A 20,681-nucleotide genomic window follows, 5' to 3' on the forward strand; every position below is an offset into this window, starting at 1 on the left:
CCAGCCTTCCATCCATTATCTATCCGCCCCGAGGGAATCGAGGCCACTTTGTAGCGACTTAACTGTTTCATCTCCATTCTACAGCGTAACGAAATCATCCATATCAATTTGCCACGTATCAAGAAAGGCGAAGGAGGAGGAGGAAAAGACGGTGTACGTAACAGTTGATTGTTGGAAAATTCCACTTTCCTTGCGTGGAGGAGATTATTTTGTACAAAAGCTGACTAGACGATACATCTACCCTGACTCATCTGGTTGACGAGATTGGACTGGAAGAAGAAGGAAAAAAGGTAGACTATGTCGCCAAAAAATTGCCTCACTCCAGTACGGCCAGGAGTCGAGACTTAATTTACCAAGAGGTGGAAAAAAGGGGGGGGAGAGGGGAGTAGAAATAAGGCATAAACTGTAATAAGGAAGTGACAACCCCTAAAGACAAGATGTAGGCAGCCCTAAAGCTTGAATCCCTATGGCAGGGATGACTAAGAGCGCCACAGGCGTGAGAGGTTACTGGAACCCTTGGTCAACGTTTCGTTAAGGGCTAATCACCAGCGATCACAAGAGATAATTCGACTTGACGATGATTACCTTCATGGCGTATTGAAGGACTGTGGCGTTTTGGGAACCCTCATCTTCTGGCTAATTGAATTATCCACCATGTTGCATACTACAGGGCTTTCCTGTTGACACCTTGACAGAAAGGCGATCTTATCAGGGGAAGGAGGAGGAGGGGAGGGGTTGTGTGTTTAATCAAGTCGTCAGGCCTCATGACACTGCGATTAAGGCTGACATGCGTAATACCGGTCTTGCCCCGTCCACTTGTGCAGAAGTGTTGGCATTTCCAGACGCGCGTCCGGTCTCCTCCAATTTCAGCAAAAGCGGCAACTTTAAAATGCAAAAATGAAAATGCGAAATTGTAACAATGTATTTGCAAAAATGCATAAACTTTTCTCTCGTTTCTTTTTTCCTTCCTTTCTTTTGGCCCCTGTTCATTCACTCCTGTAAAAATTGTCAGGTTGGGCGAATAGGGAATGAGGCAAAGATTTGTATGGTGAAATCCATCTCCAAGATTTTTGCCCCTCACTTCCACCAAAATTGGCCTCTCTTAAAGAACAAATGCATAACAATTAGCTCCACTTGGACTAAATTTTTGGCAGGTATCCGTAACACCACAATCCTTGTAGATTAAAGGCCAGAGCCCATCAAGTCCGCTGTTTAATCCTGCCTTGGTTTTGGCGGTTTTAATTTAAACAAGGAGATTTTCCCCAATAGTTTAAAAATGCACAAATTGGAAGGTAATTAATTTTGAAGCAAACGTCATCTTAATTGACAGCAACCGTTTTGTTTCGCACAAACAAAACGCCGTTTTTGTGGACATTCCTTGTTTTTTTTTTCTCCTGGTTTGTTGACTGTTGGTTGATTCGCTTTACACATTATGGGGTCTTTTAAAAATTTCCTAAATTGAAGTTGCTGTAGAATTAATTACAGATTGTCTTTTTAACCCAGTCGCCAATTGCCAGGGCAATTAATTACTTCAGTTGACTTGACAGTATATCATTTATCAAGTTCGCAGGTAGGAGCCAGTGACTTAAGAGATCCATTAAAAAGTTATCAGTTTGGTAAAGAAATTTACGCACAATTGTAGCCTAATGGTCAAATTCTTGCCATCCCCCTCCGTCTACTTCCTCTTCCGCTTTTTCCCCGTCTTTCACTGAATCAAGGCATCAACATGGCGGTTTCATTGACTACCCTATACCCGCCCTCGGCTTTTAGTACCCGAACATTAAAACCTGCGGATAGGTGTTCTTTTACACTCTCGAACAGACGGGAGTAGTTACACCTGACCCTAAAGCATTTTCTCAAATGTCGAAAAATTTCACCATTCGGAGACGAAGAGAATGAAAGTTTGTTTACGCATCCGCTAGGCGAAACAATTCTCACGACTTGCATTAATGTCTTCCCAAAACTGTGTGCATGATAAACAATTGTACCGACATCTCATTTTATATCCTCCTGCTCTCCTCCAATACAGCTTCCATAACCTCTTTGAGCTGCTCTGCATCGAAGAGGGGGGGAAAGGTCAAAGCCGTTGAATCTAAAAGTCAGTTGACCGATTCAACGATCTCTTTATAAGACGGGATATTTTTAACTAACACTGCTTCTCTCTCCTTTGACGTGTGAATGGATCTGATTAATTAGAGGGTATGCCAATCACTGATTCATACTTGGTTTGTTTGTCTACTTGTCCGCCCTCCTTCTCTCTGTCAACCTCTGTGAAGGTATGCAAATGAGATTGAAAAGACTTGCCGCCAAGGAGGCATTTAATTAACAAATTACTTTTACTTTCACCTTCTACCCGCCCACCCACCAACACGGAGGGAGGGAGGGTAGTGTCATCTGTGTAAATGTAATGTTTACTGTGTCTAGACTAAAAGAAGGTGCCTTAAAATACCATGGAAAGTTGTCATCAATTTTGACATTTGTTCTCACTTTAATTGTGAAACGAAAGGGAGAGAAACAGAAGAAATTAGTTCCGCAGACATTTCATAGTTGGTTGGCTATCACTTTATTATTCCACACGCTTCATCAATCCGACTGAAAAGAATCAACCGTCAAAGTCTAATTATCGCCTCTCTTTGGTCAAAATAAGGTACCTGTTTTTTTTGCCCAAGGAAATGGTTAACCCAAGCGTCATTATTGCCTCTCTTTCTCGCCAAATTATCACTTTATTCACTTGTTGGAGGTGGGAGAAGGCGGAGGGGATGACCGAGAGTATTTCCAATTACCTCCGCCTATAACCTTATCTGAAAAGGTAGTCAAATCCACACATTTGAATACTTGAATGTGCTGATCACCAAATTGAAATGTGTACTATCCACCCACCCATCCCTCATTCATCCATCCACTTTGTTTGTTAAGGCCACGACAAAACGAGGCACCCTGGTGACGAGGGCTGTAAAAAATCTGGCAATAAAATAATGAGAAACGAACTTTTATCTACTGCTCATTTTTGCCCTCCCTCCGACATTAGAAACTTGTGCGTTATGCCCCCACCCCCAGTTAATTACCTTACCCCAAGTTGTCAAGTTGTCTCAAGCACAAAGGAGACAATTTTTTATTCGGTCAGTGTTTGGGGAAGGAAAAACGGACGAGAAAACTGACTTCTGAGCCCCCTACAGTTCGTTAAAGCCGTTCCAGTTACCGCTCTTTCCTTTTTGGATGGTTTAAGTCGGTGCGACAATTACTAAGTAACAGATGTGCTTAGTCAACCAGTTTTCACCTAAAACTCTCACATTCATTTACAGTTTAAAGGATTTTTTTTATTTTTTTACCTTGTAGGCATAATGGACTGGCAATATTTCATGTTGAACTCACTCCTCTACCTCAGTGTGGCATTACTTGGTATTCGTGGTGGAGAAATAACAGCAGATGAGGTTTGTCGAATTTGTGAAGGCTGTACGTACGGATCCATATCCTGTCAAGAGGCAGACCTGTTGCATATGTTACCGAATGACCTGCCGAACGGTATTGAAAAGGTCATTATTGTCAGCCAACGTTTTGACAGTCAATTCCTCTCCCGACAAAACATATCCTCCTACACCCTACCCGGTGTAAACATCCATGAACTCACCATTATGCATTGCGGTCTGCGTGCTATCGAGGCGGGAACCTTCAGTGGGTTGAGTAGCCTGACAAAACTAGATTTGTCAAAAAACTCACTATCTCGAATACAAGGTCACACCTTCTCGGGTTTGCGTCTGGACCTTCTTCGACTTGACGATAATCAGGGTTTGACTCTGGATTCAGAAGCTTTTGAAAATCTCACTGTTTCTTCCCTATCTATGCAAAACTGTGGCCTTCGAAGTCTTTCCTACGAGGTGTTTCAACCACTCGTACAATCAAGAAGCCTCACAACCCTGCGTCTCACCTCCAACAGTCTCACCACCCTCGATGCTCGGTTTGAACCCTTTTTCCGAAATCTCTCATTCCTCTCCCTGGCCAGAAATCCCTTTGTCTGTGACTGCAAACTCGTGTGGTTGAGTCAAACCCTCCAGCGTAAACGACGGGCAGATAGCGATGACGCATTTCGCAGGCTTAACGATGATCGCCTATTAATTGTGCCAGACGACGATCATCCTGTTTGTGAGTCCCCAAATCGTCTACGTGGGAAACAGATTGTGTCACTTTCCACGAGAGACTTTTTCTGTGGTCCTCCACAAATGCGAACACTAGAGGTGGATTTCAGCGATCTCCGAGTCGGTCAATCCGAGACGTTTAATATGACCGGAGTAGTGCTTATCAAATGTGCAGCTCAAGGCTCACCGGAAATGCAGCTGGCGTGGTTCCGACGGGACGGTCGTGGTGATGAACCAATTCGTTTGCCTGGATTAAGGCAGGTAGCCTCAGGCGTTGTAGAAGTGTCAATTTCTCACTCTCTTCTTGCCAAGAATTCCAACAGTGAGACAGAAGATGCAGGGCAACTGTTCACTTGTCTTGGAGTGGACACTTACGGCAACACAAGCGCCGATTTGTCGTTACGGTGGCCTGCTCTGCCACTACTGTCTCCTCTGCCATCTTCCCCAACTTCCAACAACCGTAATCCCATGGAACCTTCGTCTGGTGACTCAAAGTACCTTAATAATGATAAAGGCTACTTCCAGTCAGATCATCTTGACGAATTCTTTTTTATGGTGGGTTCTCAGTTTTCTCAATTCTTTCAAACTCTCTTCCCCTCTCTTAATGACTTTTGTCACTAATATGAGTCAAGTGATTTCTGGTGAACTGCATGAAATTTGGCTTATTTTCGAATAAATAAATAATGTCATAATTTTTAGTGGAAAAAAAAGTAATTCATAAACCTTGAAATGTTTTTTTTTATCTTCAAATGCCATTTTCCTGTATTTGGTTCCACCTGACTTGACCACTTATTCAGTGCCAATGTCATCGGATGACAGTTTGCCCCTCGTCCGATTATTGGTTCACAAATCAAAATTTGAAGAGCATTCAGAGCAGAGGCCTCTGAATCTGAGTAAACACTGTCAAGCATCCGTATCTGGCTATCATGAGTCATAAAACCTGTTGACAAATTAAATGGATTCAGGCTTTAGGCGGACCCCCTACTTCCACCCACAAGTGTGGAAGTCAACCGCAACTTTTCCCAGAATTCTAAAGTAGAAATATTGAAGAATAATGAAGAATGAAATCAGTTGTTGAAACTTTAAATATTTTTAAATTGAATGTTTATTTGCAGCTAAAACAACCTCGCTAGCTGACTCATGGCCTAGCTCAAACTGCTCGGTAAATTAGTAGTCATTGCGTTTTTGACCTGCGTCAAAAAATAAGCATACACACACACAAGCGAAAAAAAAAAACGACTGACTATGTAAAAATGAGATGTGAATCATTAGAAAAGCACAGTGTTGGGTAAAAAAGGCACGAAAAACACGACTCTCGACACTGTTCGTAAATACGTTCCACTTCGTTCCAATTTGGCTTGTCATTGCAGTTCAATTCTTTCGGTGGGACTACGCGTACTCGTGGAACAGAGGGTAAAAATTGCGCATTTTTTGGTATTTTAGAAGAAATTCACAATTCTTGAACTGATTGGAGCAGTTGTGGGCACATTCACTGCAACTATATTACTCTTTCTCATGGGCTACATTCTCCTCTACATGCGTCACCGACAGCAGTGCCCAAAAAGCCCCTCGAAGACGGTCTATCCACTGGTGACAAGTACAGGACTACCGAAATTTCCAGATTATCAGGTGCTTGAATCTAGCCCACAACATCCTATTCAAGGTCCTCTGGAGGCAATCGGTAATCAATCTTGTGATCTAGCGACAGAGAAACGGCGTCTGATGGCAAAGACAGAGTGGACGGATGCAAGGCGTGGTCCTGAGGCACGAACAAGTAGTGGAGTCTACTCAGAATGTCCCACCTACGATCTTCCATCAAATCATATGGCATCTGCACCATTGCCTCCCCTTCCACTGGATCCTCCCCCACCATCACCACCTTCAAAGACTAGCCAATTCGGAACAGTGAGTGGAGTGCCTATTGTATATCCACAGCCTCACTTCCTTGATCCTGCAACAGCTGCGGCTGCTGCAGCTGCAGCTACCGGTAATGGGAACAGTAACCAATCCAACAGTCTTCTAGCTCAAACCCTCACCACCAACGCCATCTTAGTCGATATGCTCACGATGCAACGACGACAACGTCAGCTGCAGCAACAACAGCAGCAGGTATCTGCTCTCAATCAGGAATTCCGATTTTAGGGCTATTATCTGCAAAACTCCTTCCTCCTCCTCCCCCTCCTCTTCGCCTTGTACATACCACTAATATTATCGCCCCCCCACTCAACCAAATACCACTTACTACACTGTGACTGCCTAAGGTGCACCTGCAATGCCTCCTAACACCGCCACACATAAACAAACAAGCAAACACAACACAAGCACAAATTGAAACGCCTTTCCTTTGTTTTACGAAGCTCTCGGAACCGGAACCATTAATCATATTGGTCCCAAATATACATATGCATACTATATATCAAGTTACCAGCTGAAAATTATCCTTTTAAATAACAACCTTTTTAGGGGGAAAAAATCTAGTTTTCAACAGACCTCACTCCTTGAAATTAATCCACGCAGAAGCTATCACCTCAGATTGAAATGATGTTGATTAAAACTTCCAATTTTAGGCTTTTTGAAGATCGCATTAATTTGGTGTTCGTCCTTTTGTCAAGTAAACAAAGTCCGAAGAGGGCTGAGTGAAGAGGAAGGAATTCCGCGACACCCTATGCAACGGGGGCCCCTGTGACTGATGAAATCGGGCACAATAACCGCACTCGAGTAGGTGGTCCTTTGTGAAAACCCTCTGATCTATTGGAGGACTCTGAGTCTTTCCTGGATTCCAAAGAAATCACAGTACTGGAACAGAAAGTGTATTACTGACGCACAGAAGTGCTGAGAGGCTACTGGCATGCTGGGAGGCCATACCGGCGAGCGGAAGAACAATCGCGGGGCCAAGGGTTCCCGTGGAATCCAAAGGCCGAGTTAAATAAACAAAGTATTGTGGTGTCTCAGACACAGTAGCAATTGCCGTGGATTTAAAAGTGTAAAGTAAACTTTCTGACTTTGAACTTTTGGAAGAATTAGAAAAATTTAGTTAATTTTGTGGGTGGTTTCCCGATGAGCAAACAAAATCTAAAGAGGAAAGAGTTAAGCGGACGAAGTTTGCAACACCCTGTATAATAAAGAAGCCCTACGATTGATGACCTCCGTGGAGTCGGGCCTAATAACTCCTCGGGAATAGTTTGTCCTTCGCAAATACTGCTTGAGTGAACGAAGCGAAGCCTGTCAAAACAGTCAACCGGAGTTTAAGGTGCATTTTATGATCTGCATTAATGGAAGCCATTTAGAGGCTCTTTTTAATGGATAAAACGGGTTCCTAGCTGAGGAAGGTTCTAAGGCGGAGGAGAAATGCCTGCACGCATTGCATTATCCCCTTGGCATATTTGATGGAGACACTGGAAGTGCTTTCTCCGCTAAATACATTCTTTTCTCATACAAAATCTTTCGCCCATATTTTCAGTACACTCAAGGTATGGAAGACCAAAAAGAAAAATGGGAAGCAAGGAAGTTGCTTGCTTTAGAAGTCATGCAGACAGTTTAGGTTCGGTCAAAATTTATTCCACGGTATTTAACTTGACGGTCTTAATTAGTGGAAATCGTCTTCTTTTGGCAGCTTACTTAAACGATGGCCGCATCCTTTTATTCCAAGTTGGAACTCTTCTTTTTTCAGGAAAACTGGATACACTACTCGATTGTGCCCGGTGTCAAGGGAGTCACTTTCAAATAAATGCTCTCCATGCTTAAAGGGGGTAAAAAATGACGACCCCTATTTAAAGCAACACTTTTGATTGCGCTTTTACTAGTCTCGGTATTAAATCAACATTTACATTATCTCTGGCTCCTTTGGTGATATTTTCAGGTTTTATTAGCAAAGCTTATACTTTTAGCTCAAATAAGGAATGGAATCTAGCTCCCCCACCCCTAACTCCTGCCAGATGTTAAGAGAAGCTCTAAGGAGCCGTCCTTGTTAAAGTGCTTTGTTTTATAATGTTGAAGCGTTTTAACAATGGTGAGCTTTTTCTCGGTACAATTTTGCGTAGCTTCTACACCTCCCCCGCCCCACCCAAAGGACATTCTGAGTGTGTCCTTTTTCACCAATACAGGGTCATCGTCACTCATGGTGTTATAAGTGCGTATGAATGGTGACCGTCTAAGAAAGTGAACCACCTAGCCAACTGATGCGCACACAGATAACGGTTTTCCAGAGTCGTGCCTCTTTCCTACTCTCAGTGGGGATTGCGATACCGTTTGTGTTCGCACGGGCAAGTGCTAGTTCATAAAATGAAGGATACTATTTGACTATCGTATTTTCTTTTACCAATCCATCGCTTTATTGTGAAAAAAAAATCGGAATACATAATAAAGGGTTAGTAAATGTGTTGTAACAATGTCCCCCAGCTCCCCTTTTTTCCTTCTCGTTAATCCCCCTCCGGACAGCATGGGTTTTTAAACCCATCAAGAGTTATGCAAATAATGTGTATTTAAATTTGCTTAATAGCAAGAAATTGATATTTAGAAAGCCAATTTCTTATTAAATAAATTATGTTTAAAATAAATTGGAAATAGGACTTGGGAATGCTCATTTTAACTCTTGTTAAGATAGAATTTCGAATTCTCCTATAAAACACGATCATTGAGGATTAATGTGTAATTGTTTAGCCCCTCGTGTCTTCAGTGAAGACGTAGTAAACCAAATTAGTGGTGGGAAACATACTACTTACTAAACTACTGAATAGCCTGAAAAGCTGTCAGTATAGTTCTAAGGCCAACCTGAGGAGACTGGAGTTCTCACATGGCTAAACACCTTATGAAACAAACCATCAGACTACCGCAATATTTTTAAGCTTCTCTACTCGCTCTCGAATGTGTAATAAACTAAAGTAGTGGGAAAGAGCATACTACTTACTGAGCTACTGAAACGTCAGGGAGCCAATTAACATGGCCCGAGGGCCAATTTGAGGAGGCTGAGATTTCATTATAGCTAAATATCACACAGTAAAATAAACCACCAATTTTACCGCAATTTATTGTCCCTCCACTCTGGCACAATACAAATCCAGTCAAGTACTTTCATTTGGAAGGTTCTCTCCAAAGTCCATCTTTCCCCCAATTCTCCAGACAAGGGGATAATATACTAGACATTATTTCTTGTAAGGTTGTTTTTCTCAAAGATGACGTTGTAAGTTAAAAAAATGCTAGATCTATTTCGTATATGCCTGTTTTCGGTGGTGGATTTTGAGGCATGTGATGGCCATCATTGGTGCTGCATCGATTATGCCTCATGCGAGTCCGAAAAATAAACCTGACAGTCCTGATAAAATCTAACTGTCGAAAAATATATCTCTTTTTCCTCTTCCCTTCCCTTTTATTTCCACAGAGTAAACACCAGTACTATGTAGCAAGAGGTCCTTTGGATTAATTTTCGGAGACATTTAGGAGGCATGTATTCTCGGTGGGGCCAGAGCCCTTGAACAAGGAGTGACTTCCAGCATCAAAGTGGAATTTACGGTTTTACATTTGTAACCAAATGACAAAGCAGAAGTAATTAGGTATTTTTTCTGCAAACAAATGTTTCCAAGTCGCTGAAAAATGAAGAAAAGTATATCCTTACTGCAATTCGAGTAGGCAATTGACAGCGCTTGATGTTTGAAATGGGTGTTTGAATCCTCACCGCTGGAGAAATTTAAAAGGACCGCACATTTGTGCTCATTAAATTCATCAAAGTTTCAACTATTCTAAGTCAGCTTCGAGGGATATGCCACCTCATCTAGCAAGAAGTAATGCCTGATGAATGACAACAGTACCCCAGGCTGGAATCGCGTGTCAGAACAAATCATGAAAGAAATTTTTCCAACAACTGCCATTTCGAAGGCACACTTAAAATACCACTTCCTTACAGCTTGTTCATTAAAACAGGATTTTCTTCTTCGCCCTAATCAGTCTGAAAATGAATATTTTGAAGTTATTATGTCTTTTCCTGTCTTGACATTTAAGCAAGAAAGCTTCCCCTCATGCTTCACAAAGGTGGCAGTAACATCATTTCGGACGCTCCGAGCTATGAAATGGAAAGAAGAGTTAAAGGCAAACCATTTGTAGATGAGATATGCTATTTAATAATTAATCCTTCCCCAAAATAGGTAGCTACTACTCCCTAATCTCTTCGTATCAGACTTCAAACACACATACAGAGAGAGAGAGGCGGGACACCTTCTGGGGATGCCTGAAATCCTAGGAAAAAAAATATTTTTTTTATCTCCTCCTTTGAATTTCTGGAAAATTCCCTTTCCTTTGGTTTATTTTCTAAACATTTTAGAATGCCTTCAACCTCGCGTTTACGTTCGGTCCTCCGGATTGACCAATATCACGAAGAGATGGACTTTAAATCCGCTAATGGCCAGCATAAGGTCAAGGCCGATCAAACTACTATGAATAGAAGGGGTGTGGAACCTGCTTGTGTCTCCAACTTTTCACCAATGGTCACGTATGCATACATACCGCACCTCCAATTCGCTCCACCTCCTGACTATCAGGGTGGAGGGATGGAAGACCTCGAAAGTATTCAGGCTCACCAAATAAATTTGTGCGGTTTTTTTTCTCCGAAAAGTAAACAACTGGAAACCCAAATTTATCCACCGGAGAATAGGTTATTCCTCCCTTTCCCTGCCCCTCATGATTGTCAGATGCCAAGAAGAGGTAATCACAAAAACTTCTCTTCCATCCCATTCCAAGGATGAAGGTCTACTCCCGAATATGAGTTTTGTGGCTGCCTTTTTGGTTTTTTTGGACCACTTCCTTGCACACCGAGTTATCTCGCAATAAATGGGTGGACCATATAGTCCAAACTGTGCTTTGGCCTTCAGTAAATGAACAATTCATGGTGAATAATTGCATCTACAGTACATCACCACACACAGATGCAAATTCGGTACGACATTTGTTTAGCTTCTGCCACCTGATTTGGGTCTTTAAAGTTCTAGACACGCTAGTAACGGGTGCGATGTTTTAGTATTGCCAAGTCTGGATGATCAACCCTACCTTATTGCTTCACTACCCGGTGATTCACCGCCAGAGTCAAATTATGTAGTAAAACCTGTTGTGGGTGGTGCGATCAGCCACCGCATACCACAGAGTCGCCAAATGAGTGGAAAATTTCTGGCTCCTTTGAATCACGCGCTGATTTTGAGGTTCTATCAAAACAAGATTTCATGAGGTCAAATGTCGGTTCTTCTTCATTCGTTTTAACGGTAGCACCATAGGGAATAAGAAAGGATCAAACCACAAAAGGAGTTCAATGAGTTTGCTTCCATTGCCTCCTGTAAACGCCACGGATGGTGTTTTAAACAGCTAAAAGAGTTGATGAAAAAAGAAAATATCCTTAAGCACTTCCCTAACTATCAGAATTTTTTCCTAACGAATAAAAAAGAAAGTGGCCAAGTGTTAATTTACCCTAGGTAAGGGAGGGCGCGTTGTGGAAATTATTTAAGACAAAAAAAAGGCTGAGAAGAAGCATCTGACATTCTTGGTGAATCCGGAACAAAAAAAGATATATATTCGCTGGTTTTATCTGATTCACTCAACAGAAAAGAGATATAAGAAAATGTGTGCCATGGATGAAGTGAGATTTATCTACAAATTGACTGCAAAACCTCTTTTGTGCCTCGAGTGAGGCGTTTAGGAAAAAAATCCAAAAGTAATTTGCTGGCATTGAGAGGAAAAATGCTTTATTTTGAATTGCCATGGGGAATTAGTAAACCCGGGCATGTGTAGGCCTAATCAGATTGCCAAAATATCAACCGTGACTGTTTTGCCTGGGCAGGGAAACAGGACAAAAACAACTGCGGTTCATCAGCTAATCCAGCTTTCCCATCTTGGTGGAGGGGAGGTGGAAGATGACAGACTACATGTTCTTACTTTGTCAAGGGAAAAAATAAGGCCTTTATTTTGACCAATTGACGCCTGTTTAATTTAACCCCCTCAGTTGTCCATAATGCAGTGCGCTGAAGTGACACGTCTTAAACATCTTCCGGAATTTGGGACGAATCACGAACTTTGTGCTTCTAAAATGTAGCAAAGGGGAAAAGAAAAGCGGAACTTTTCTGCCCGGTGGCATAATTGAGGGCGTAGGTGCATAACTACTCCGAAGATATTCGCCTATGCTAAATGAGCATATCCTACTTAGACTCGATATAAGTAGACTGCAAAGTGGTTGTTTTAGAATATAAAATAAGTGGCAATTTAATTGCTTGGTAAGTAATCTATAGAATAGCAAATTTAAATGCAATTTTCATCCGGGAGAAGCAGTAATTTTTAAAAGAAAATGAATAACTTGCAAATGGAATAAATCTCTATAACAAACTTGTTATTAGAAGTCTTTTTTTCCCTAATAACTTTTGGATAAAATGTGCCTTTTAACAATCAAACTGAGTAAATTGACAACTCCTGCTTAAATGTTTTAAGAGACGCGAGAATTTTGGGTTTTCTTTTCCTGACTCCCCATTGAACCAACAATGAAGCCGTGGTGGTCAACTCCTAGTATGAAATAACGTTTGCCAACAAGATCTCCGGTTCATTTTATTTTAAATCATACTTGGTTGAAGTGCTTGTCTTTGTCTGTTGAAGTTGAATAATTAGAGAATAAAACCAAAGAGACAGAAAAGCCGTCACTTTTGATCAAATCGGTAAAAATCTTGGAAGAGTGTCCTTTTTTCCCTTAAGATAATCGCCTTGGTTCTGTAGATTTAGAAGAGGTGTTTTTGACATATTTGTTTATTTGCCTCCTCTACACAGATTTGCATGCATCTTCTTCATTATTTTATGCATTAGAAGGCACAAAAGTGATGTGCCATATCAACGCGCATCCAGAACCTCTTCCAACCTCTAAGTGATGCTTTGTCACTCTATTTGGTGTCAATCAAACAAGTAGTTTTTGGTGTTTTCTAAACGTTTAGCGGTTTTTATGAAGGTTTGGGTCCAAGGTTCATGTGCTTGTCGGTACTTGTGAAGGCGGCACATACACACATATATGCCCTTAAAAGGAACAATTAAGAATAGCTGATGAGTTTTAGTTAACTTTTTCGCCCCTTTTCGGTGTAATTATGCCGTAAAAGGCCAAAAGACTGGAGTTTTTGTAGAGCTAATCACAGACACCAGTGATAGCAGTAGCAACAGGAACCACAATATGACTGTGCATGTCTGCATAATGGCGTCCAAATGGGCTTTACCTTTTATTTCCCGCTCTGACTATGAAGAGGTGAGGAAATGCCTCTGTTCCTATAAAATACAAAGATATTTTGTAAGCTAGAAAACCACAAGGCTTAAAAATGCTTTTAAAAATATTGTACATTAATGTATACTGTAATAAAGCCACAAAATTGTTTCCGGAGACACCCATCTCCTGTCCACCTCGGAGGCAGTGAAGGGAGATGATGCTGGTTTAATGTGAAATTGAGCTAACATTCCCCGATTTAGTTTGTCACAATTGTGGAAGTAAAACAAAATTTGCGCTTTGTCCCTTCAGAAAAACACAACTTTGGTGAGAACGTCAACAGATCGGGCAAATCTAACCGCCTCCGCTTCTGCCTATAACTCTTCTCCTCCACATGAGATTGTCCAGAAAAGATGATGTTTATTTCCTGGATAAACTGTCATGTGGACAATGCGGAGTTGGTGCGGAGCGGGATCTTGCCCCTAACCCATCCTATCCACTCCTAAAGGGCAAATCCTCTCACACTTCAGTTTTGAGGTCTTGAGTTGCATTGTGCTGATCTGGGTTGACTTATTTCCTATTTCTGTTCATTCCTGAAGAAGAAACTCTTTCATACCTTCGAGGGGTATGATCTACAGGGTCACGAGCTATTCTTTCCACATTTCACCGGATGCCCAATGGAGTGTTAGATTGATCAACAAGTTTAGCCGAGGAAGGTAAGTGATTCCAAGGGTCACAGTAATTCAAAGCGAGTCCTATCATGCCTTTTATCTGTTTTCCACCAATGTTGAGGTACAACTTGAAAGGGTTGACTAAAACGTAGAGAATCACCTTAACTGTTGCTTTGTTGGACTTCGACCCTCTAAATGTGTGTCATCCTGACCAATACACATTAGACGCCATTAAGCAGCTAATCAACGGAGGCATGCACTACCACTACATTCTTGGTGTCCGTTATTAAGTCCGTTTACGGTCGACATGTCTCAGTACCACTTAAGAAAGTCGCTCTCTCTGCACGCCTTTGTTTGTCAATTCAGTCTACTCCAAACACTAGGGTGTGCTCACCTCCTTTTTTGTATTTGATAATGTATGCTGGGATTTGGAGGTGACAGAATATGTGTGGAAAAGATTTTCGGCTGTCAGTTTTACAAACGTCACGTCATGGTAGGACGACGGCGGAAAATAAAAGTAAATAAATAAATAACTAAAAACTGTGACTCACCTCTTCTCTTGTCAGGGTTGCTCACCCTAACCCACCGGACTCAATAGCTCCCTTTAGATTAGTCGACAAAGAATTGGTTATTTTTTGTCTAACAAAGTAGATCTTACAAAACAGGAGGGGAGGATAGAAGGAAAAGAGCAGTTGAGAATTTGCTGTATAAACAGAGGAAATTTTAATTGAGAAGGAAGTTTTATTCTGAAGATGGTTGTCAAATATACTGCTATGGTAACCAGGATTTCGGTCACATTTACCATATGTTATTTACCTGTCACTGTCATTTTTGCCTCTGTAACAAAATAGGAGACAATATCAAAGTAGCGTGTTGCAAAAGTAATAAATTAAAATAATTCAGTTAAAGAGATAAGGTGTGGTAAATGAAAGCGAAAATTTATTAAGAAGTTGGTGCCTTATTTCATGGTATTTCTCGGCAAATATGACTATGGTCTATTTCAGTAGTCCAAGTTAAAGAGAAAATAGGTCAGATTTATGCAGAGAAAATAATTTAAAATAGTAAATTTGTACGCTAACAATCCTGAAATTTATCAGTAGTATCCAAAATATCAGGGAATTTTTCACATTAGCACCTAATTAATTACATTTATCGTCGTAAACAGGATAATCGTCTAGTTCAGTAGTTAAGAATAGTGGATTTACAGGAGAGAAATTAAATTTATGTTAAAGAGTCATTAAAAACAACAAGCCTCAAATACAACAACGCTGAGATTAGTAAGTAGTATCTAAATATGTGAAAAAGGTTCGCATAAGCATCCAATCAATTCTGTTTAAAAATAATTTTTTTGACAGTTTTCATAGCACGAGAAGAATTCAATCTTCAAATATCATCTGGCAGATGTCGTTCAGACATAAATAAGTTTATCTAAACGTGGATTTGCAGTCGGAGGCACTTCAAGTCATTTGGGAGCAAAATGTCGCAATTTTTTTCCTGATTATTCAATAGCCTATCCAAAATGACACACCGATCTAGTGTTTGTTGATAAAATCACTCAAAAATATCCCTTTTTGTGACTTAATTTATTTGATATTCTTTCGAAATAAATCAGGAACGGCACAGCGTTTTCCACCGAGAGGAGGAGGCGGGAGTGGGGGCGGCGGGCAGTCCCACCCACCATTAGCCCTGCCCTTGCAAAATAAATTGTATAGGAGAGAGAATCCATATGGTACAAAGTATTAAGCGTGGAAAGATATTACATAGATGCTCTATCTGCATTTACCTTGCGGTAAACACTACACGGGGAATAAAATTGTTTACCACCGAAAAAGGTGTTAGATTTTCTTCAACTTACTAAATCTTGAATTCGCTTTATCTGTATTTATTGCAAGGAGCTCAACATTGAAGAGTGTGCTGAATCTCTGCCGATGTGTCCACTGTTTGACAGATATCTCTAAAGCAGTGAGCTCGAGCAAACGGCGGAGAAAGCTAGGGCCAAGTCTTTGGCCAAATGGGGTTATCTTGCCAAGGCCAACGAGTTGGCACCTCGAGTCTTCCACAAAGCCTCAATAAGGCGCGCTTGCATTAAAAGGATGGCTTACTATAAGTGGACATCGGGTTTAGAAGACCATGGGCACAGCCAGGAGATCAAGACTTTAGGGTAAAGTAAAAACAAAGGAATTTAGAAACCCGGCTTATTAATTGTCCATTAAAACAACTATTAAGCAAATATAACTGCTTTTATTTAATCATGTGTTTTCCACAATTACCCTCTTTTGTAGTGATTTGACTTCTCTTTTGATAAGCGCTTAAGTGCGAGGACTATTCAGTCTTGCCGCAATGGTCTGAGGGAGCCATTACTACCAAAATCTTAGTCCAGTGAACACCCTCCGTCTCCACGATAGTGACAATGGCAAGTGAGCCCAATATGGGAGAAGAATAGTTCTGATTATTCCTATTTGGTTAACAAACCTTCGGTGATTCGATACCGGAGGGTTCAAACAACCTCCCTCTGCTATAATTAGGCTCCACTTTCGAGTTCCTCACAGTAAACTGCTGAGGGATTAAGCTCCCTAGTCGCCAGATCACAAAATTCCCGTGTGTGGTGTTGACTTCTGGCAAAGTTTACTACGAGGAGCAGAGGATGCATAAAGAAAATTCTCCTCCGAAGGAAATATGCTGGTTTTTTACCAGCATCCTCCAAAGCGGGTCCTTTCCGATCTAAACAGAGGCCTAACCCAATCAAATGGAAGCGACCTCGTGTATGAAAGAAAACTACTAAATTAATACACCACAAAATTGGCCAAAAATCTGTACAAATAATCCAAAAATTGACCAAATATGACCATAGACAGTCACGATTTATTTGTTTAAAGTAAACCACTGTATGAAAGCGGTTGTTTACTGCTCCAAGTTAAAATTAAAAAAGGGTGAGAAGGTGGGGAGAAGGCGGAGGGGGCGAGAATGGGAAATTTTATGCGGGAAGTTTACTTACGAAATAGAAGGGCCTCCAGTTTGTATGCGTACAGGAGAGAACGAAAAGTAAAAAGGATCAATTTCTCTTTAGAAGAGTTAAAAAAGAATTTGCCTCTTGATTTTATTTTTTAAGAAGAGAAAAAATGTTCTGCAAAGCGAATTATATAAATAGGAACACATTGTGCGCCTTTTTCCCTCCCTCTCTCCCTCTTCCTCACCTTTCTTCTACCTCCAAGGCGTAGAGGAAGGTTTAGCGTTGGACAGACAAGAAATTGACACCTAGTAGTAGGGTATAGGTCCGCGGTTTTCTAGAAAAAAAAAGAGAACCAATTGATGTACGGTCAACTCATGTTGAGAATTTGGCCATTTTAATGATGCTGGATTGACCGGTGTCAATTAGTACCGCATGCCTCCTTTCACTTCGTTGCATGTCAGCTCGTGAATTACTGGCTTTTGTCCAGGAAATCAGACAGAAGGCGAGTGAGCCGTCAATAATCACTCATGATTGGCAGCAGTTTATGTTCATTCCAAGTGGAAGGTGTTCTCTTGATGTCACAATTGTTTTCTCCGAGAATAGGCAAACAACAACGCCATAGAGGAGTCATCGCACAGACGTCTTGATTGAATAAATGCATAAAGAAAAGAGTGAGAAGGAAAGACAGGAAGAAGGCGTGACTAGGTCTTTGCACTTCAACTGACGGAAGATGTCCATTAGGCTGGTGATAGGCTTGTTGTGGTGAGCTGAAGGCCCAATTTTGGACACAAACAGGAAGCCATGACACCTTATGAGGAATTTATCATAGAATGGTCGATAAGGTCAACTGTCTAAACCGTTTTTTAGAAAATAATGAATATATGCTGTTGAGGTAAGACATTTTGGATTGCATAAGTCTCAGAAGGTTCTGGCAAAACATTTTGGTGATGTAGGCCTTGAAAGCCCTCTTGAGTGAGGCACGGGTTTTTCCAGAACTTCACTTTGGAGGGATATTTCCAAAGCCGCCTAGCTCACAAATAATTTCGGGTTCTACTTCGCATTCACTTCCAAACTGCCTGTCTCAAGGTACTGATAATTGCTTATTGCATCAAATGAAGCGGAGTGGAGTGGTCCCAGTCGTGGTAGTAGTAGTAGTTGTTGTTGTTCGTCTTCAGCAAATACTCCTACCCACTGCGCGAACTGCCATTGAAGACTACTCCACGCAACGTATGCATTGTCTCCTGGCGATCAAGAAGCGGGGGAGAGTAGAGGGATAGCGAGCTCTTCGTATGAGGTTTTCCAGCTGCGTATCCATTGTCTCAACAAACGTGGCACTACAAAAATTCATTTCTCATCGTATCTCGGTCAGCCAGTTTGTCCGACGGTTCTTCTGCCGCCAGTCAATTCAAAGCGCACGACGTGTTTGTGTGCATTCAGGAAAGATGTGAAGGGGAGGTGAATTGACCCAGAATTCCATTGTCACCTGGTTCCGCCTGAAATGCGGCATCCATCTACCTAGCTTCTTTGATTCCTCCTTCCTAGCTGATGTGGTCATAAACCGGTTGTTCTATGCCTGTACTTGTGCTCAAGATTACTGAGGGTTTTTAACAAGGCCACTTCCGCTTTACTTAATTTACGATGACGCCCAATTTCTCAATATAGGCACTAGAGTGTTTAAGCTATCCATCAGAGGAATAGATACAGTTAAATCCTTACTGGATGGAAGAGTTCAATGCTGCACCCTCACAAAATGCAGTGCCACGCATTTGAAGAGAAGCATCGGCAGGTTGAAGGTCCATAAAATGGACAAATTTGCATCGCATCCAATAGGCAATGGCACAACAAAGTGTCTCGTGGCGTACTTTATAATTCATGCATATAAACAAACGCACGCGTTTGACAGGTCACTTCTTACAGATTGCAGGAATTGTATGTGCTGTAAACCCCACGGAAGGTTTTTTTGGATCGTCCACTGGAAAGTTGGATGTAAATTAAATTTGGAATTCATTGAGGCCATGATTTACCCTTCAAGAGGGACTATGTTATTGAAGAAGGCGGAACATACACTGGATTAGTTACTCTTCCTCTCTACAGGGTTAAAGCAGACCACCGAGGCAATATGCGTGAACATCACCAGCCATCCAACTAGAGATGGTACTTTAAAGACGTATTATGCCATAACAGTCAATAATTAAAAGAGCTGTCGGTTTAACAAGGGGCTAAATGACTTCCACCGTAAGTGGTATGGGCGAGGAGTTATGATGTCAACTTGGTAATCCTTTTTCTCCCACATATCCTAGGCCAGTCACGGATAAAAAAAGGAAGAAAATTTCTTAGATTCTTATAAATCAAGCACAGAAAGTATCGGGCACAGTAAAATAATTCATGAGGTTTTCAGGGCAGATCTTTGCAATGACTCCTTGCAACCCTGGGAAGGGGCTTGTCAAACGCGCAGGTTTGTTTATATGCGTGGATTATAAAGTGCGCCACCGTACTCTTTATTGTGCCATTTCCTACTTCTTGCTTACTTCAAATCAGGTGGATGTGATGCGAAGTTGTTTGATTAACGGACTGAGACTAAATCCACTTTGTAACAACCTGTAGAAGCTTCCCGTCGAATACGTGACGCCGCATTGTGGGAAGGTACGACAGCAGAACCCGCCTACCCAACGATGATTTACCGACTTCTGCTTCAGTGATAGATCACTCAAAAATGCGTCACATTTGGGAGGGCAGACACTTGATTCCCGATAATGAAGAATTGCGTGCCCTTATGGGTTAACCTAAGCGAAGGGGGCCTTGTCCAGACCCCTCTGTAGTGGTAAGCATGAGTGCGGGCATCAAACAACTGGCTTATGCCCACATCAGCTTGAAAGGTGGATTAGTGGAAGATAAGTAGATGGATGCCATATGTTTGGAGAAATCAGGCAGTAATAAAGTTCTGGGTTAATTCTCTTCCCCTTCACTTCCTTTGTACACGTTCGCAAACTCTTCACGTGTCTCAGATAGTTTGCTAAATGACGGGCGGACCGACTGAGGTTCGATGAGAAATAGTTTCTGTAGTTCCATGTTCATTGAGCCAACGGTAGCACAGTTGGTTAGCCCCAGACGATAAGCTCAATATCTATCCACCCTGACATATTTCTGGGGCATGCATCACTCGATCGTCAGGAGACAATGCATGCGTGGTATGGATTAGGCTCCGATCCCAATTTGCAGTGAATTGGTGGGTTTACTGAGGACCGAACTGCTACATCTGCTACGACTGAGACCTCTCCACTCTGCATAACTTTACGCGTACCCAAGATATACGAAAAGAAGCTTCTCCTCTCCAGGTTGAGTAGGGCCATCAGCGACGCGTCAATTATTCAGAGGGAATAAAGTCATAAAAAGCCTCAAAGCATTAGTGAGTGGAGCGGCACTTTATGGTGGATCGGTAAACAGGCCCTTTCTCACTACATTCTCCGTATTCTGCTGACGGTATTTCTCTGAGTGATTAGATTCACCTTTTCCAGGTAATTTGGAAGCTAATTGGATGATCCCCAGGGAAAATTAATCAATATTGGAGAACTCAAATACGAAAGAAACGGTAACAGTTAGAGCCAGCTTTATGGGATTCTAGAAACAAAATACTTATTAGAGGTGTAGTTTTCATCCGCGTTTGTCTCGCCAGGAAATGTTGAGAAATTGCAAAAGGGATTGGTTTTTCCCTGTCCATTTAC

The 20,681-nt window shown here is 41.6% G+C and overlaps 2 protein-coding genes across 2 annotated transcripts; both read left to right on the forward strand. All coding sequences in view use genetic code 11, as the record gives it.

The window, feature by feature from the left end:
• Positions 1 to 3,341: 3,341 nt before the first annotated feature.
• EGR_08348 (Immunoglobulin superfamily member) lies at positions 3,342 to 6,275 on the forward strand (the record flags this gene model as incomplete). Its single annotated transcript, XM_024497597.1, has 2 exons — positions 3,342 to 4,688; positions 5,577 to 6,275. 2 exons carry the CDS (start codon positions 3,342 to 3,344, stop codon positions 6,273 to 6,275), a joined length of 2,046 nt encoding a protein of 681 aa, XP_024347966.1.
• Positions 6,276 to 10,447: 4,172 nt separating this feature from the next.
• EGR_08349 (hypothetical protein) lies at positions 10,448 to 13,718 on the forward strand (the record flags this gene model as incomplete). The annotated part of the gene is made up of 2 exons (XM_024497598.1): positions 10,448 to 10,688; positions 13,651 to 13,718. The coding sequence occupies 2 exons, from the start codon at positions 10,448 to 10,450 to the stop codon at positions 13,716 to 13,718; spliced, it is 309 nt and encodes a 102-aa protein (XP_024347967.1).
• Positions 13,719 to 20,681: the final 6,963 nt, after the last annotated feature.

Source organism: Echinococcus granulosus (genome assembly GCF_000524195.1).
Source record: "Echinococcus granulosus chromosome Unknown EG_S00104, whole genome shotgun sequence".
NCBI classification, from domain to species: Eukaryota; Metazoa; Platyhelminthes; class Cestoda; order Cyclophyllidea; family Taeniidae; genus Echinococcus; species Echinococcus granulosus.